The sequence below is a fragment of the Aspergillus tanneri genome (genome assembly GCF_003426965.1).
Source record: "Aspergillus tanneri strain NIH1004 chromosome Unknown AapTan_4_pilon_pilon_pilon, whole genome shotgun sequence".
NCBI lineage: Eukaryota > Fungi > Ascomycota > Eurotiomycetes > Eurotiales > Aspergillaceae > Aspergillus > Aspergillus tanneri.
The window spans coordinates 158,692-175,358 of record NW_022984631.1 but is presented as its reverse complement, the minus strand read 5'-3'; the positions used below and the strand labels follow the sequence as shown (position 1 = coordinate 175,358).

At 46.6% G+C, this 16,667-nt stretch overlaps 6 protein-coding genes across 6 annotated transcripts; 2 read left to right on the top strand and 4 right to left on the bottom strand.

The window, feature by feature from the left end:
• Positions 1-794: 794 nt before the first annotated feature.
• ATNIH1004_005347 (uncharacterized protein) lies at positions 795-2,103 on the bottom strand (the record flags this gene model as incomplete). The annotated part of the gene is made up of 5 exons (XM_033570001.1): positions 795-1,286; positions 1,353-1,703; positions 1,782-1,843; positions 1,903-1,923; positions 1,983-2,103. The coding sequence occupies 5 exons, from the start codon at positions 2,101-2,103 to the stop codon at positions 795-797; spliced, it is 1,047 nt and encodes a 348-aa protein (XP_033426033.1).
• A 1,276-nt stretch (positions 2,104-3,379) lies between these two features.
• ATNIH1004_005346 (putative oxidoreductase, 2OG-Fe(II) oxygenase family) lies at positions 3,380-4,346 on the bottom strand (the record flags this gene model as incomplete). Its single annotated transcript, XM_033570000.1, has 3 exons — positions 3,380-3,925; positions 3,988-4,021; positions 4,081-4,346. The coding sequence occupies 3 exons, from the start codon at positions 4,344-4,346 to the stop codon at positions 3,380-3,382; spliced, it is 846 nt and encodes a 281-aa protein (XP_033426032.1).
• A 2,076-nt stretch (positions 4,347-6,422) lies between these two features.
• On the top strand, positions 6,423-7,685 carry ATNIH1004_005345 (uncharacterized protein; the record flags this gene model as incomplete). The annotated part of the gene is made up of 3 exons (XM_033569999.1): positions 6,423-7,000; positions 7,081-7,151; positions 7,222-7,685. The coding sequence occupies 3 exons, from the start codon at positions 6,423-6,425 to the stop codon at positions 7,683-7,685; spliced, it is 1,113 nt and encodes a 370-aa protein (XP_033426031.1).
• A 927-nt stretch (positions 7,686-8,612) lies between these two features.
• Positions 8,613-10,669, bottom strand: ATNIH1004_005344 (gamma-glutamyltransferase family protein; the record flags this gene model as incomplete). The annotated part of the gene is made up of 7 exons (XM_033569998.1): positions 8,613-9,064; positions 9,119-9,252; positions 9,305-9,465; positions 9,515-10,094; positions 10,191-10,284; positions 10,370-10,403; positions 10,457-10,669. 7 exons carry the CDS (start codon positions 10,667-10,669, stop codon positions 8,613-8,615), a joined length of 1,668 nt encoding a protein of 555 aa, XP_033426030.1.
• A 1,365-nt stretch (positions 10,670-12,034) lies between these two features.
• Positions 12,035-13,061, bottom strand: ATNIH1004_005343 (uncharacterized protein; the record flags this gene model as incomplete). Its single annotated transcript, XM_033569997.1, has 3 exons — positions 12,035-12,394; positions 12,529-12,627; positions 12,675-13,061. The coding sequence occupies 3 exons, from the start codon at positions 13,059-13,061 to the stop codon at positions 12,035-12,037; spliced, it is 846 nt and encodes a 281-aa protein (XP_033426029.1).
• Positions 13,062-14,344: 1,283 nt separating this feature from the next.
• On the top strand, positions 14,345-14,906 carry ATNIH1004_005342 (uncharacterized protein; the record flags this gene model as incomplete). Its single annotated transcript, XM_033569996.1, has 2 exons — positions 14,345-14,347; positions 14,667-14,906. The coding sequence occupies 2 exons, from the start codon at positions 14,345-14,347 to the stop codon at positions 14,904-14,906; spliced, it is 243 nt and encodes an 80-aa protein (XP_033426028.1).
• Positions 14,907-16,667: the final 1,761 nt, after the last annotated feature.

The following is a 16,667-nucleotide window of genomic DNA, read 5'->3' as shown; positions in this document are numbered from 1 at the left end:
TGGGGAAGATGGCCATAGATGTCGCTGATAAACACTAACTTTGTGCCAAGTGCTCGGAAATAACTAATACTTAAGTGGACGAAGGCATATTCTTTGACATGCATTTAATTTCTGGTACGATATTCTTCCCAACAGACATAGTTTATATGACTAATTAGTAACTAATGTAACTAGTTAACTTTATGGGCAGCGAGTTGCGAATACTCCATATAATGGCAATTTTTCTGCACCTATATCTACTCGCATTCGCTGCGGGCCCGTGATTAGCCAAAATGCTCCACATCTTATTTTGCAGCCTGCCCTACCGGAGCTAGGATAAATTTAGCTAGAGAACTGGAAGTAGTATCTACCTGTGTAAAAAGCAAAAGTTATTGTCATGGCTCAGTCACCAGACTTTTCAGCCCCAACCCTATGTTGACACGTGATCACACACCTTCTTCAACCCGACCACCACCTCTACACGTAGTTCTTCCCTTAAGTTAGTTGTTTCGAATATGAGTCGCCCTACGTTCTGAATAGATCTTGTTTCATTCTTTCTAGGTTAGGACCGTGTCAGTTATAATTCCTTTAAGCAATAATATTCCAAATAAACAATTAGCAGAAAATTAGACGACAACCGACTCTTGTCCGTGAATAATGAACTCCGTCATGTTGAAATAAAAAATAGCAGAAATCCATAGAGAACCACAAATATTAACGGGTTTAGTCTTCCTAGTCTCTTCTCAAGCATGGGATGCGTCTCTTCTAGCGAATAAAATCTTAACTGGCCCTATCTTTGTTGCATTAGAGCTTCCCTAACATACGGCGTATGCGAGCTTCTCCACTAAGCGCCACTCTGCATCGGCTTTATACTGCTCTCGGACAGGCTCCAGAATCTGATTAATCGTCTCTGCAACTATGGACCGGAGACTAGCCTGATCAGTCACGCCTTTCAAAAAGTCGAGTTCCAGAAGCTCATAGGAACGATATTGCTTAATCGAGCCATTAAGCAGGCGGACTTCTATCATAGTAGAAGTAGGAATACCCAGCAAACGCAGAGGGAAGATGATATGTTGGAAAATTGCCATGATTGCGTTTGCGGAAATATCGCCCTGCCTGATGTGAGCACCGGCAATTTTCTTGTCAACAATATCCTTGGGGTCCAAGAATGAGATCTTTGTCTCAGCCGGGGCTGATGAAGACATCTTTTCAGTTGTCAAGCCAGGAATTATAGCGGCAGCCAGATGCGACACAGGCTCGTAGCCGATCCGAGGAAGGCACCGGTCGGCGAATGCGAAAAAACCAAGCTAAGTCAATCGGACTTAGCTAAAAGAAATCGGAGCACTGTGCTTCTCTTTGAGAAAAATCCATACCTGATCTAGACCCCCCAGTTGGAAATCGCATCCAAGGTATACCTCATCCAGAGCGTGGTGGATGGGGCACAGCAAAGGGCTCATCATTGGTGTCTTGGTTACCTCAAGTCCGACTAACTTAATGTCTTCCAGCGAAGCGACAGAGCACATCCTCATGCTGTCCTTGCAGAATGGTTGTGTCATGCTGTACTCTGATTCCCGCACGATACGCACCTTAGAGGTGGGAACACCAAGGGATTTCAGGATAGCGGTAATAAGGGAGGTGTAGTACTGCGTTCGGTACTCGACAGTTTCCAGGCACACATCGTAATTAACAAGAAAGCCATATAAATCGGCGATGAGGATTGTGAACTGTTAACCATATGAATATTTAGACTTGTTGCCTGCACTATACGGTAGGTATAAAGACATATCACTTGCCATACTTACATCAATGCCCTCAGCCACAAACTCCGCAACTTTTACCAAAGGTACCAGATACCCAATGTGCGCTAATGGTCCTACTGTCAGATATATAACTATTCGTAATAGATATAGACATCCTACAGACGTTTACCAGTTGGGGCAGTCCCTGAAGACATATCAACTCTGGTTACGAAAATACCAGGGAAAAAAACGAGAGAACCTTACCCCAGTAACCCTTCACATTGTTTCCAGCAAGAAGTTTGTTCTTAATACGGTCGGCGGTCACGACCTCCAAACGCTGGGTGATCGTGTTGTACATATTCGCTGAGCGGTCCTCGATAGCCATGTTGCGGATGTTCAATATAATGATGAAGGGAAGCGGATAGTTTTTAAAAAAGTCGTGGTTGCAGGGCATACATATTGTTTTAAACTCCAGTTATCTGAATTAATCAGTGCAACCATTATACGTTATTCCAAGGGGCAGTACATTAACTCGAAACTCAAGCGCTAACAGCAAAGTATGGCTCGGGCGTAATATTCTTGGAAAGGAGTACTATATGGCCCGTTAGTTGCAACTCTAATTGTTAGGAGTTAAAATGGTTTAATTTCCGAGGACATGGAAAGTAAGAAAAACAGATAAGGCAAGATAACATGCTCGGGCTCTTAATATTACACTAACTTATTTGCCTAAACTGCAGGTTATCAGTTGTTAAACAGTAATTAAATTAGTTAACTAGTATGGGTCACCTGAGATGTATCTGGTTTGTCGTAGTTACAGGTCCTGCGTTAATGCAGCAGTCAAAACACTTTAATATCAGAAATTCTGATTCAGAATACGAGCACCAACAACATGCAACACCAAAAGGATTCAAACAAATTTAAAGTCCTAGGATATAGGTCTCTGACAAAACGTAAGTATTATGCCAGCTACTCTATGCTGGCGATGCTGTGCTTTATTACATAGTAGTTGTGACAGCCAAGCAACTTGATCAAATTGGTGCTATCTAACAAGAATTTCATGCGTAGAGAGGAGGAAGAAAGTGGAGAGTGGGCGGTGCAGGGATGTAAGCAATAGGGTTGGTAATTGCAATTACAAATTGTAAGGGATCAACCGTAGATGATATTGATTGATATTAGGAAGAAAACTAAGCACGAAGAGAGGAAAGAGGGAATCCTTCAGGGGTCAACTCCGTCTACGAATATGCGTGGGGGCCCCATGACCTCGGTCACGGGGTCAGGTCCGTGACACAAATTTTTGAAATTCGATAAAATTTGAAATGCCCCTTGAAATTGAAATCATGCTAACCCAAATAGTAAATAAAGTCACGTGATCATCGACAAGGGGGCGTGCCAAGAATTTTTCTTGATGGTCCTAGAATCTGAGTTCCAAGTTCTGATTGGCTGAAAATTATGGTGACCAATCACCTTGAAATGAAATTTAAAACGAAAGAAAAGTGAAATTTCAATATCGAAATTACACCACCCCTAGTAAGCATTGAAGCATTAAAGCATAAAAGCAAGCTAGATACAAACAATACAAACAGACCACGTGGTGCATCTATCACAGTAGTAATCAAAGGCAGGGGATGTAACTACCGCACATTACTGTAGCCATTGTATGATCACTCAATAGTCAGTACAAGACCAGTGGTGTTACCAGCATTAACTGGAACTGGCCTTAAATAGTAACTAACAAAGAGTCGACTCTTAATACCGTCGCCTAGCTGGGTTACACGATGCACGCAAGAATGAAGCCTTCCTCCTGTGTGCTGTTGCAATGCATCGGCAACATTTACCAGGACGTGCCCTTCTTTGTGTTCAACCCAGCTCCACGTGTTGGTCCGTGGGTCTAGGATCTGACTGGACCACTGTGGGCACCACAAAAGTGTGAGTAGGCCTCCATCTGTATGGGTGGTATCGGGAGTGTTCTCTAGGCGAGCACTTGTGGGGGCGGATATGAATTTCACGCCCGAGGGACTCGGTTTTACATCCAGATTTGCTATTTGTCGCTGGTCGTCATCCTGCAGGCCTAGACTGTTGGAGAGGCTGTGCAGTATGATTTTTGTTATTAAGTCACACTGCTTTGTAAAGTGGGCCAACACCACTTTATGTTCGGCGAGAATGCCAGGGAAAGCGAGCTCTTCGTCCTTCAGTTCATCACACGCAATCTAGCTATAGATGTTAGTGCTAGTTTATATTTACGCACGCATATTCGCCAGAGATACAGTACCTCGAAAGACTCGTAGCCTTTCCCGCGTTTATACCTATAACTTAATTAGACTCGCAAGACTATCGTAAGAATACAGAAGATTTAAAGACGTACCCACGGTCAATATTATCTCGGAAGTGGGAGTCCTTTTCCCCCTGGGGTTGGGAAAAGTACTCATTCGACAGCTGGAAGACTGTCTCAATATCCGCCTGTAAGTCCTTTAAGGATGCCGTGCGCAAATTAACAAAGAAGAACCCAGGGCATTCCGCTCCCTCTAGAAGATCTTTCGCGGCCCCTGGGTCATTTGATATAATTTTTTCTATATCAATCGTCTTCAGACAAGTAACTGGAGCTTTCTGCTGGCTGCATAGCTGGGTCATCGCCGCTGCAGTAGAAGACAAAGATTTCTAAATTGATCTTTTAAGCATAAATTGAATCCAAAGCCCTTTCACATTGGGGAAAAAAATAGTCATATGCTCTGTCCAAGGAGGAGCCTTATTTATAACCAAGAAGTTTAACCGAAGCTACACTGCAGATTGCCACTATGCGCGGTGGCGTTTGCACAACTACAGTAAAGTAATTGATTATTCCCTTAACCCCACGCTGTATGGCATTACATGTATCGTAGGCACAGTAAATAGGAAATAATCAAGTTAATAATATATGTTTCGTTACAGTACAGTACAAATAATAAGTAGAGTATTGGATGTTGACTGGACTAGACCTCGCCAAGCCCATGGGCCACCCACCTCTTTACTATCCATAATGGGCCGCCCAAAATTTGCATATACAGAAATAGGATAACTAGTTATAGAACTAATTGAATGTATGAAATTAGAGTTTGGGCCCATGGCTGCCTGGGATTGCGTCGTGGGCGTGGTACCCCCGCCCATCGTCGGCTTTGGCGAGGCCTAGACTTGACATTAAATTCGTTTACGTTTCACAGCACAAACAAGAACTTTAATGTCGCTAACAGTCCTACAGGAATAATTCTTGGTCCGGTGGACCAACAACCGAAACGATCATAATATAACTGCAACTGAATTAGTGTCACTGTGATAAAAATGGATTTTTCTGTAGGATTGTTTAATATCTAAATTGCCTGTAGAGTATCCAATTGGAGACTGGGTTTCTAATTATACCAGCAACTAGCTAACAGTAGGTTAATAGTAGTTTACCTAACTTACTATTTTCAACCAAGTTTTATTCTCTAATACTCCATACATCCAAGTACTGTAGTCACTATATGGGTAGATAAACTTATATTTCTAAAGCCAAAGGCCCATGCCTTGCTATTTGCATAATTATCTCGGATTATCGAAGTACCACAAATTTAGTACCTCCAATTTTAGTACTGGCTGGGAAAATGCTGTGTGATAATCTCCAAAGGTAGGCGAAGTCCGCTTGCAAGTGGAGTTTACTAAGAACTTGCTGGAGACTGCCAGTGTGCCGCACGTAAGGTTTGGAGTTTCATCATTGATGTGATGTCGGTGCTGGAAAATGGATCCGACGCACACGTACCACGCTACCAGTTAACAATAGAAGATGCTCCCTCCCTGGACGGCTTGTTCATGAAAATCGATGGCTATGAAACGCCGGGTACATAGCTCTTTACCTGGGCTGAGCTGTTTATTATATAACTAATTCCACTTATGTTCGCTATTAGCCGTAGTTGACTATTCTTAAGATTGACTAACTACTATAGTACGATTACGGATGTTTTCCAAGTCTTTTAAAATAACTGCAGCAATTTACGAAGGGGTACCAGTCACAGGGCAAATATACCTATATTAGTCCCAAGTAGCTACTTTTGAGTCAGCCACTATTCATTCTCGGGGGAACTTGAGACCATTTTGCACCGCACCATTTTGGCCTCTTCCAGGTGTATGTCTGTGACGATGTCTAACCAAATGGGCAAGAGGGGCAGTTTATTTGTTCCCGATGCAGATGGCATGGGGTCATTGAACACAGACGAAAGTCTGCAAATCTCGCCTCGTTGCCGCGATGGCATTAAATCAGGGAGCCAGCGCACTGCAGCTTCATTTCCTCAGTTATCCAAAGTTAGAAGTGTTCTACTTGTATGCACTGTATCCAGTGCAGGTCTCCTTACTGTATGTATCTCCATCTCATAGTGCAGCTGGCGTTTGGATAGACGATGACCGGAGAGCTCGGCCGAGTAGGTACTCAACGCGCAGTCGGTGGTGATTATATTGCCCGCTATTCGCGAAGCAATGGGCATATCTCCCAGTCGGCAGCAGTTGATTATCTCGATTTACAATATCTCACTGGGTTGTTTATTGCTCTTTTGGGGCCGTCTTGCCGACATCTACGGGCACTGCCCTGTCTTCCTTCTTGGCTCGACACTGTTCACTCTTTCAACCCTCTGTCTTCCCTTCTCTGCGCAAGAGATACCGTTTTATATTCTCCGTGCCCTGCAAGGTATAGGTAGCGCCGCGATGATACCCGCGGGGTTTGGGACCGTGGCCACCACGATTCCCCCAGGAAAGTCCCGAAATAAAGCATATGTTACAATTGCGGCAGTTGCATCGCTTGGGTCCGTCCTTGGAAACCTTGCTGGTGGTCTAATAGGCGGGTTCTTGTCCTATAAATGGATATTCTGGATTCTTGCCATTCTAGCCGCCTTTACTACCACTTGCGCAGTTGTGATTTTATCCGCCCCTCAGCTTCGGACAAGCAATATGAGACCTGAAGCTAACGGTGAGAGAAACAAATTGCTAGCTATGGACTGGCTCGGTGCGGTCATAGTTTCAAGTAGCTTGCTTCTGCTGCTTGTGTCTTTGAGTGAGGCAAATGTTACCGGTTGGGCAACCGCTTGGATTCCGCCACTTATAGTAGTCTCGATAATTATGCTGGTTGCCTTTACTTTCTGGCAGCGCCACTTAGAGAACGGCTCACGCCGGCAACCTCTCTTGAAGGTGTCAATGTTTAAGAACATCCGGTTCTCTGCGATCTTTGTTCTTGTTGGCTGCTTCTTTGCTTCTTTTAACAGCTTCGTGGTTTTCGCGACTTACTTGTATGTTATCCTTTTAGTTAATATCGAGTCTAACCCACTTCTAACAAGTTTGAGAAAGAAGCTGAGACCTCTTGCTATAGCTATCAAGACTACCTCTATCTGAGCGAGCTGGAAACAACATTACGCTTCCTCCCTGCTGGCATATCTGGAGGTACGTTGATGGTGTTTGAACTATGATTCGCTAGCTTGAACTTTAGTATCTGCCTTTCTGACCAGCGTAGTACTCATCTCCTTTGTTGTCTCACCGGCGCTTTCACGCATAAGAGGGTTCTATATCCTCCTTGTTGGCCTGGTCTGCGGTATTGGGTCTCCTTTCCTCCTAGCTCTTCCCGCCATTCCACCAGAAACATCATACTGGGCTTACGGCTTCCCCGCCATGTGTCTATGCTTCAGCGCGGAGATAATTTGGCCTGTAAGCAGTCTATTTATTGCCGAAGAATTGCCCCAGGAAAACCAAGCGCTTGGTGGCGGCCTCTTACAGACTGCGAACAATGTTGGTCGCGCGTTAGGTTTGACTATCGGGACGGCGGTGCGGACGAGCATTCAGGGTAATAATAATGGTGGATACCCCGGCGATGCTGACTTGTTGCGTGGTCTCCGGGCAGCTCAGTGGGTGAACGTTGGGTTGGCAGTTACGTCCACAGCAATTGCTTTAGTATTCTTTCACAATCTAGGCCGCCATTGATCGACTTTTGGCTGAAAAGAGCTATAGAGCTCTGTGAGAACTGAGAATAGGTACCAGGAACAACCACACGAGAAAAGCTCCATGGAACAAACTCGCCCACGGATAACTCACCGTGTGGGTAGCATCATCGATACACTTTCAGGGGAGCTGATGAGTGAATTATGGAGACTCTGGGGCCCGGGGGGGTTATAGTTGATCTAGGTAAAAAGGAGTCATAGCGAATTGCAATTCCATACCGGTTGGGCCCTTTACACGAATTGCTCATTCCGCGTAGTTAATATGTCTCACAATCAGGTATCCGACAGACCAATACACTAGTGTGCAAGAACTTCCTCGTTCCTTGTTAACTTTCGCTTCGAAAGTTATTGCGGCGATTTCTGGGGCTCAGCACTATCAGTGGGCTTTTTACCCTCTTATGGATAAATATATGGCGAGTGAATAAAAAGCTAGCACAAGCCCATGTAGTTGTAACAATAGCGTGATCCCCCTGAAGCGCTCCCATTCCTTTAGGTAGTTGAATAGATAATTAGAGCACGTCGGCCACGGTAGTTAAAACAGTTGATTGTTGTTACTACCAGATGCAGATCCTGAAGTAGGCTACTGGCGTGCAGCTGGTATAGTGTTCTTCTGCCACCATTCCTTCCCCTGAGCGAATGATCATAACACTCACAGCTCAATTTGTTGGTAGGCTATAGGTTTTATAGCTGGAATTGGCCCCGTAAGATCTGCAGCAAATGGAAGAGGTTGAATTTTATCATTACGTCTATAAAGATAGACTCAAGTAGGTATACTTAAATTTATTCAACTTTGCTTACATTGAGATGTGGAAAGAACGACCGTGAAGAGAAGGCCACGGGGGCTTCAAGGAAGGGGTTCTTCGTTCCTTGCCACTTCTGCAACAGACTGCATCACCAACGGCGGACTCCCCTATACCGCAAAACCGCCCGAATTTAGCTGTCTTGGCTCTCCAGCAGAATCGAATGTTCCGTTTGGCAACATCCGGATAGCCTGTGCAGTGCTGCTCCGACCGGGAGCAATCCAGGTCACATTGTGGCCGTGCGTTTTCATAAAATCAACTGTTTTGTTATCGTAAGAATATTCAAAGTACACCTGGTTCGGAACGAGCTGGTCGTGCAAACGGGGCCGCGCTAGAGCCTCGGCGGCAGATAGACCCTCATCGACTGCGTGGATGATATTTTGAATTGTAGCGGTGATGATCCGGCTGCCTCCTGCAGAGCCAGTAATGAAGAACAGTGTTCCATTTGGATGAGTCACGATAGCTGGGGTGCTAGACGATAGGGGCCTTTTTCCTGGACGGACATAGTTCGCGGGCGAAGGAATGTAACCAAAAGCATTAGAGGAACCGGGGATGGAAAAGTCTTTCAGCGTTAGTAGTCGCACAATACTTTAATAGGGTTTTCGAGACGCAATACCGTTCATTTCATTATTCATAATAATACCAGTTTCTGGAACCATCAATTGGCTCCCAAATAGAAGATTGATAGTCGTAATGATTGAAATAGCCATTCCGGAGTGGTCTGCCGTTGCGATATGCGATGTACCTGGACTAGGCCTGTGAGGTACCATTGGAGACATTCAATGCTACATAGAGGACTTACGTTTCCAAACTCTCGATTCCGTCAGGATCATACGCAGAGACGTTCTGAGTACAAAAATCCGAGATCTTCCCCCTGATTTCGTTAATAGTGGACTGCTTCAGCATGTCGTCTTGATATTTATCCATTCCTTCAACGAAAAGAGGGTCTCCTAGTTTCGTTCTCTACAACAAAATCAGCATTTGAAGGGCATATAAAAACCAAATGGCACACCTCCCCGTATCCGAACCGGATCGCTTCACCCATTCGATAAGTGCTGAGATTAACATTACCAGGCGTGAAGAAATCGTCATAAGTTCCCAAGACCTTTAGAACATTCATAGCAACAATACCGCTGGAAGGTGACGTCGTACTCGTGATTCTGAACCCACGGTAATCAATCTGGGAAATATTCCTGATGATAACCGAGTAATTCTTTAAATCATCGAGTGTCATGATACCATTTGCTTCCTGCACAGCATTGATCATGGTTTCAGCAATCGGACCAGTGTAGAAGGCATTCGGGCCTCGCTCAGCAATCACTTCGAGTATATCCGCATAGCGCTTCCTGGTCATGGTATCTCCCAACCCAAGTCGGGTGCCATTTGGAGCGAAATCCATTGCCCACGTGGGATTCTTAGAGAGGAAATCTTCAGCGCTCCCAACCGCTAACTGCATATACCTGACGAGATCTTCAGTAACGGGAAACCCTTCACGTGCGGTTTTAATCGCTGGCTGTAACACAGTCGACCAAGAGAGAGCACCGTATTTCTTGTGAAGATATTCTAACCCACGGACCTCGCCCGGTACGCCACTAAACAGGAGTCAGCTTCAGTTATGCAAGACAAGAGGCAGCTTCTCTTGCCTGGCTAGACCTCCGTAGATCGATGCATTGGTGTTGTTGTTGTACATATCTTCATAGGCAGCCGCTGGCGCGGTCTCACGGAAATCAATAAATTCATATGGACCGTTCGGCGCTCGGACTAGCATGAATCCACCCCCTCCTATGCCACTATGGTACATAGCTAGTCAAGTATTACCTGGAAGGTGTCCCTTCATGATTTTAGGAGTGAGACAACCGAGACTTACCGACTACTCCGACACAGAAGACCGTTGCAACCAACTAAATAACCCGTTAAGTACCTTTATGTCTTGAATGTAGTGTGCTGCACTCACTGCATCAGCGGCATTCCCACCCTTTTTCAAGATTTCCGTGCCATGTCGACTGCAAATGGCACTCTGACTGGCAACAGCACCTAGCTTTCCCTCCTCGACGTGTTTGCCAGAGTTATCCGGCGCCGCCCCTCGCTGAGATGCAACCTCGGGAGGTGAGGTATGTGCGCAAGGTAGATGCCGCACCAACAATAAAACTAATAGCATCACCAACATCGTGACTCAAAGTAAACCCAATGATAAGAAATTGGCCTCCTATGGCCTCCTGAGGTGACGAATGGACGGTGGATGCGATCGTGAGTGTGGAAGGACACAGCGAAGGCAACCTACACTACTAATGTCACATCTCTAATTGAATGCTTCCACTCTTAATAAATGATGGCATCCGAAACTCAGCAAGGTCCTCTTGAAAATTGGGTGCCTGAAACCTCGCTGACATTACCAATCCAGGTCTAGAGCCTTGAAGGTTTCATCAACGATGTGGTGACCTCGGAAAACCGTTAACCGGTGCCCCACCCGAAGTACTGTAACTACATAGCGCGACGAAGGGGATAACCGTGCCCTTGCCCCACCACCCGCGAGGGCACGGTTTACGGCAAGCCATTAAGGCCATTCCCCAGAAATCAATTTTCTCGCTAAGTCCTCCTACCGCACCTCTAACCGCCTTCCTACTTAATACTAGTTGCATAATGATATGGTATATTATATGGGACTATACTACGTACGACATTTCTTTCTTCTCCAGGTATAAACATGGGCCGCAAATCCATTGATCTTGTGCCGTACAAGGCTGATATTATTTCTCTCTATAATTCAGAACAAACAGTTGATGCTATTCTTTCTTATCTTAAAGAAAGGCACAGTATTCAAGTTGCCAAGAGTACATTGGAGAATCGTCTTCAAATATGGGGTGCTGTCACGGCAAGGTCAAGGTCAAGTCGTGGGCCCGGGGCCCACGACCTCCAGATCACCTGATTTCCAGCCCTAGCCCTATCCAATCACGTGATCACACATCCTACACCTCTCTCCCAGCAACACCTCTTCAGATAGCTCTTCAAGTTAGTTGTTTCGAATATGAGTCGCCCTATGTTCTGAATAGATCTTGTTTCATTCAATTTAGGTTTAGGACCGTGACAGGTGCTAAAAGGCAGGACAGGACAAAAAGCTTGGGTCCCCATCTACATGCTCGCATTCAGGTGCTCTTTTTCCAGGTTGGACTAGAAGAAAAAGAGCTTCTTCATGTATTGCATAAAGAAGGCTTTTCAATTAGCTCCCGTACTCTTCGAAGAGTCCGTACAAAGCTTGGTCTTTTACAGCGTGTACTGTCAAGGGCTAAACCTCTATAACCTAATAACTAGGGTGGATACAAAAGGAATCGTCGAAGAGGAAAGAGAAGAGGAAACAGCGATGAGACGATTGCGAAGTAAGGGGGGGAAGTCACATGATAGAGTGTACTAATCAATATACTAATCATGTGGCAGGCGAGGAGAAAGGAAACACGAGGGCTGAGGGCCCGAGTAGGCTGAGGGGCTCTAGCCCCTTACACTACCCCCCTTCCTATATAAGGCCTCCGAAGGAGGCCTAATAGCGAGGCGGGTTGCTGGCGCGGGCTGTAAGCTTTTTCGGAGGTTTCTCGGAAGTATCAGACAAAGTAGAGCGGGCATCGCAGTCTGCGATCCAATGATCATTAGAACCGCAGTAAAGGCATAAATTATTCGCAAGTCGGAAACGGCGGCGGTCAGAGGTGGTGGATTCATGAGAAGAATCAGATAAAACAGGCGAAGCAGCTCGGGCTACTCTCACAGAGCCAACATGAACAGGATTGGGGTTTATTTTAACTGAGTTGACTCGGACCGGATCAGTATCCATTGGGTCTGTATTCGGGGTCAAAGCTGGTTTCGGGGCTGATTTTGGACTAGGACGGGTACGCCGATCGGTACTCTGGACAAGTTCAATATATTCATTATAGGGAAGATCAAAGAGAGAATTATTCGAGTCTTCTAGTATTCGACGGAGATTAGGCCGTAGCCCCGGTGTAGCGTGGTAACACGTGATATATCTGGCCATGAGTTTACATTGGCTTCATATGAAAGTCGTTCAAAACGAGCAAGGTAGGCGATAAGCGATTCGTCATCCCTCTGTTGTATAGAAGTAAAGCGCTGAATAGCCTCCTGCTGTTCCCGTGGGTTATGGCATAGACGCTGAAAAAAGAGAAAATAACTTCAGGATCCCATAGCTGGTTTTCTTCGGCAGATTGGCGGAGGTGCAGGACAGAAGCTTGCTGAGACTGTTCTAGTCGATCCCATACATAGTCAAAAGCATCAGCTCCTACGAGCTGGTCTGATCGAAGTTTTGCTTTAATTGACGGGAGCCATGTGCGAAGCGTGTATGGTTTACCGTTAAAGCGAGGCGGATCTGGCAGGCGGGATCTGGGTGTCTGGACGGAAAGAAGCTGCGTACGAAGCTGGTGGACATCTGTTCGGGAAGCATCAAGGTCCGCACGTAGTTGCTGTATTTCATTACGCTGGTTTTGAATATCAAGGCGCTGGTTTTGGAGCTCTTGCTGGAGCTGCTGCACAAGCAGGAGGAGTGGATTCGGGTCGGACATCGTAAAGATATTCCCATAGACTGGCGGACAGGCAGGCAAGCGGGCGGGCGAGCAGGCAGGCAGGCGAGCGGGCGGACAAGCGGGCAGGCGAGCGGGCAGACAGGCAGACAAGGACGATTCCTAATGTCAAGGGCTAAACCTCTATAACCTAATAACTAGGGTGGATACAAAAGGAATCGTCGAAGAGGAAAGAGAAGAGGAAACAGCGATGAGACGATTGCGAAGTAAGGGGGGGAAGTCACATGATAGAGTGTACTAATCAATATACTAATCATGTGGCAGGCGAGGAGAAAGGAAACACGAGGGCTGAGGGCCCGAGTAGGCTGAGGGGCTCTAGCCCCTTACATGTACGTGGCGCTCTGTGACGACCTTGTCACCTTGGGTCATGTGATCTGCTGGTTTCCCCGCAAGTCAATATACTAATCATGTGGCAGGCGAGGAGAAGGGCGTTGGTAATTACACAGGTAGAACTAGTAGTTTCACAGGCAACTAAACCTAATTTGGAATAGCTCTAAAAATTTGTCTTGGCAAAATAGTATTTACACAGGTGCCTTAGTCATATCCCTAATAGGAAATATATAGATTATCGCGGAGGTTGAATCTAGGGATAATAATCTTAACCACAACAACTGCATTAAAATGGACTATTTACCTGACGAAGACCACATTGAATTTAACTCTTCTGGGTGTATTCCTGCACCCGAATCTGGGAGAGAATTTAACACTGCTGAGGAGGCAGAAATGGCTGCTAAATCACATGGATTGCAGTATGGGTATGCAGTGGTTATTCAGCGCCGAAATAAAGATAAAACTGCATATCTTTGCTGCGATAGAGGTGAAAAACGTTCATCTCAATCCCATGGTATTCGAGAGGCCAAATCCCGGCGAATAAATTGCCCTTTTAGCATTCGAATTAGCTACTTAAAAAAGAGCAGCAAAATGGATCCTTACAGTACGAATGTTATGCGTGGGGGTCGGTAACGAGCTGAATGGGGCGCTACGGTGCGAAAGGGAGTGTCTATATAGGAGAGAAGATAGAGCCACGTATATTGCAGAACTAATCGCTGGCCTTCAAGAGTTCAGGCCCGCGGGTGCGAATATAAACACTTCGCACCTGACTAAGCATCTTAGCTAAGGATCTAGCTATCGCGCTTCCGAGCGCTCCTAACACTATCTTCCCCTCCAAGAGGCTTCGCCCTCGAAGCCTTAAAGACTGTAGTATGAATATATGCGTTATGATGGGTAATGTGTTATAGATTCCAATCCCTTGAGTCCTTCCCATAATGGTTTGTGCGGTTGATCGATGTTTGGTACGATGTCTTGGAGCTTGGGTGAGTGTAGGTGTGTTTTCGCAGGTAGTCGCTCCATGGCAACAGTTCTGCTTCATTCACTGCAGTTTTCGCCCGTTTGAGCTTAGTTCTGTTGTTGACGCTGAGCTTTTTGCTTCCTCTCTCTCTCTTCTTTTTTTTTTCTCCTCTTCTCTTCTCAAACCACCAAACTTCTTGCGGTACGTGCGCACTCTTCTGCCTCAGCTAATAAGGGTAACGGCTCCTCCAGCGCTTTCTCGCATGTTTTGAGCTTACTAATATGGGTGTTTTTTCGCAGATGGCTCGCCGCAAAGCTTCGTCGCCTCCATCGGGAGAATCCGCCCCACGACGCCGTCGCCTTCTCCGTGGAGTTCGTCCTCGTTCATCATCCTCTGAAGACGATGTCGTTTTCACACCTGCGCCCCGCTCGGTTTCGCCGGAATGGGAGGGATTTCCATCCTCTCCTGCTTCGGCGGAGCCGGACGGAGTCGAATCGCCCTCTCCGGACGTGTCTGGTAAGTCCGGTGCGTTTATGTAAGGTAATATTGCTAATTTGTGCGAAAGTTTCATCGCCCCTTTGTCTCCATCGGCGGCTTCGGTCGTCCAGGTGCAGACTACCCCTGCGCCGGTCCATGTTGATACGAATGGTTTGCCTTTGGCCCAGGGGGTAGTCCCTGGTGCCACCGTTGCCTTGTTCGTTTGGAGCGAGATGCTGCGTCAGCGTGTGTTTTCTTGCCAGGTCGTTTAAACTGTGTTTATTGTACTGGCCAGCGACACCCTTTGTGTCGCTCCGGAGGTTGCCGCTGGTCCTTTGGCTGTTTCTATGGTTACTGAACATCGCACGTTTGTTGGACTTCCCCAGTCTCGTCGCCCTGCTGCGCAGGAGAGGGCGGCTGGGCTGGTAAGGGAGTATAGACGTGCGGTTCGAAAACCTCGAATACCACGCGTGGATAGCAGTACATCTGTGCCTGTCCCTGAACGCACTCCATCGCATTCGCCCATGGCTCCCGTTCCTGCGACTCCCAGTCGCCTGGGTCGTTTTGTTGATGCGGTCCTTTCCCCTTCAAGGGTTGAGTTGTCTCTTTGGGTGGGAGGTCGGTGTTATTGGGCCGTTGCGCCATCTTGTCTTAGTTAAATAGAATGCTATTTTCCTTTAGCCATGTAGCGCGTACGTCGTCGGGTAACAGGTGCTGTATTAGTAAGCCAGATGTCCAGGGCTTCAGTGTCTTCGACGTGCGATCTTGGTTCCCAGGTATCGTCATCAGGTGGATAGCCCTTCCATCGCACCAAATAGCTTATGTTACCACTCTTGTCGCGTTTTTCCTCCAGAATTTGATCAACTTCCCACCCTCCTCTTCGCCATTAATTGGTATTGGCGGGGTCGGCTCCATTGACCCGGTCGTTCATGGTATGGCTCCAACAAAGACACGTGGAAAACGGGATGCAGACGGCGATATTTTGGTGGTAGCTGAAGCTTGTACGATTGGTTTCCCCATGCATCAATAATGGAAAATGGGCCTAGCTGGCGGTGGTCTAATTTCGCATTAGGTCGCACTGTAGAGACATTCTTCGCCCGTAGCATGACTTGATCACCAATCTTGAATTGTCTGTCGATCCGACGCTTATTATATTGCCTTGCCATGGCTTTTGCGCCTTTTCAAGCGCATCCTTGACCAAGGATCGCTTTTCCTTGAGCTGTGTTGCGCGCTCCAACGCTGCTGGCGCATGGCCAGTGGGATCAGGATCGACATTGATTCTCAGGCTAGGGACGAAGCCCATCAATGCTTCATGTGGGCTTGTCTTTGTGGATGAATGAATCGCAGCATTATATGTAACTTGTGCCATTGGCAGCCAGTCAACCCAATCATCTTGCAAGAAACTCGCATAGGCTCGCAGGTAATACTCTAATGTTTGGTTTTGGCGTTCTGTCTGACCATCTGTCTGCGGATGAAACGCAGTAGACAGTTTCCGCTTCGATCCTAGGCAATAGCACAGTGTCGACCAGTAGCTACTGGTAAACAGCGAGCCCCTGTCCGACACCCATCGCTTTGGATTACCAAACATGGGTACCACCTTTGATAAACCAAATGTGCGAGTTCTGGCGCCGAGATATCCTTATTGCAAGGAATATAAAGTGCGAACTTTGTTAGGGCATCCACAACCACTAATATCGCATCATAACTCTCTGTGCCCCCCTGGGCTGGCAGATATACTCGGTGAACTGGGCGGTAGTCCAGTAATAAAATCAAGAGTCAGCACTTCCCCAGGCTGCTCTGGCACCGGCAAAGGCTCCAGCTTG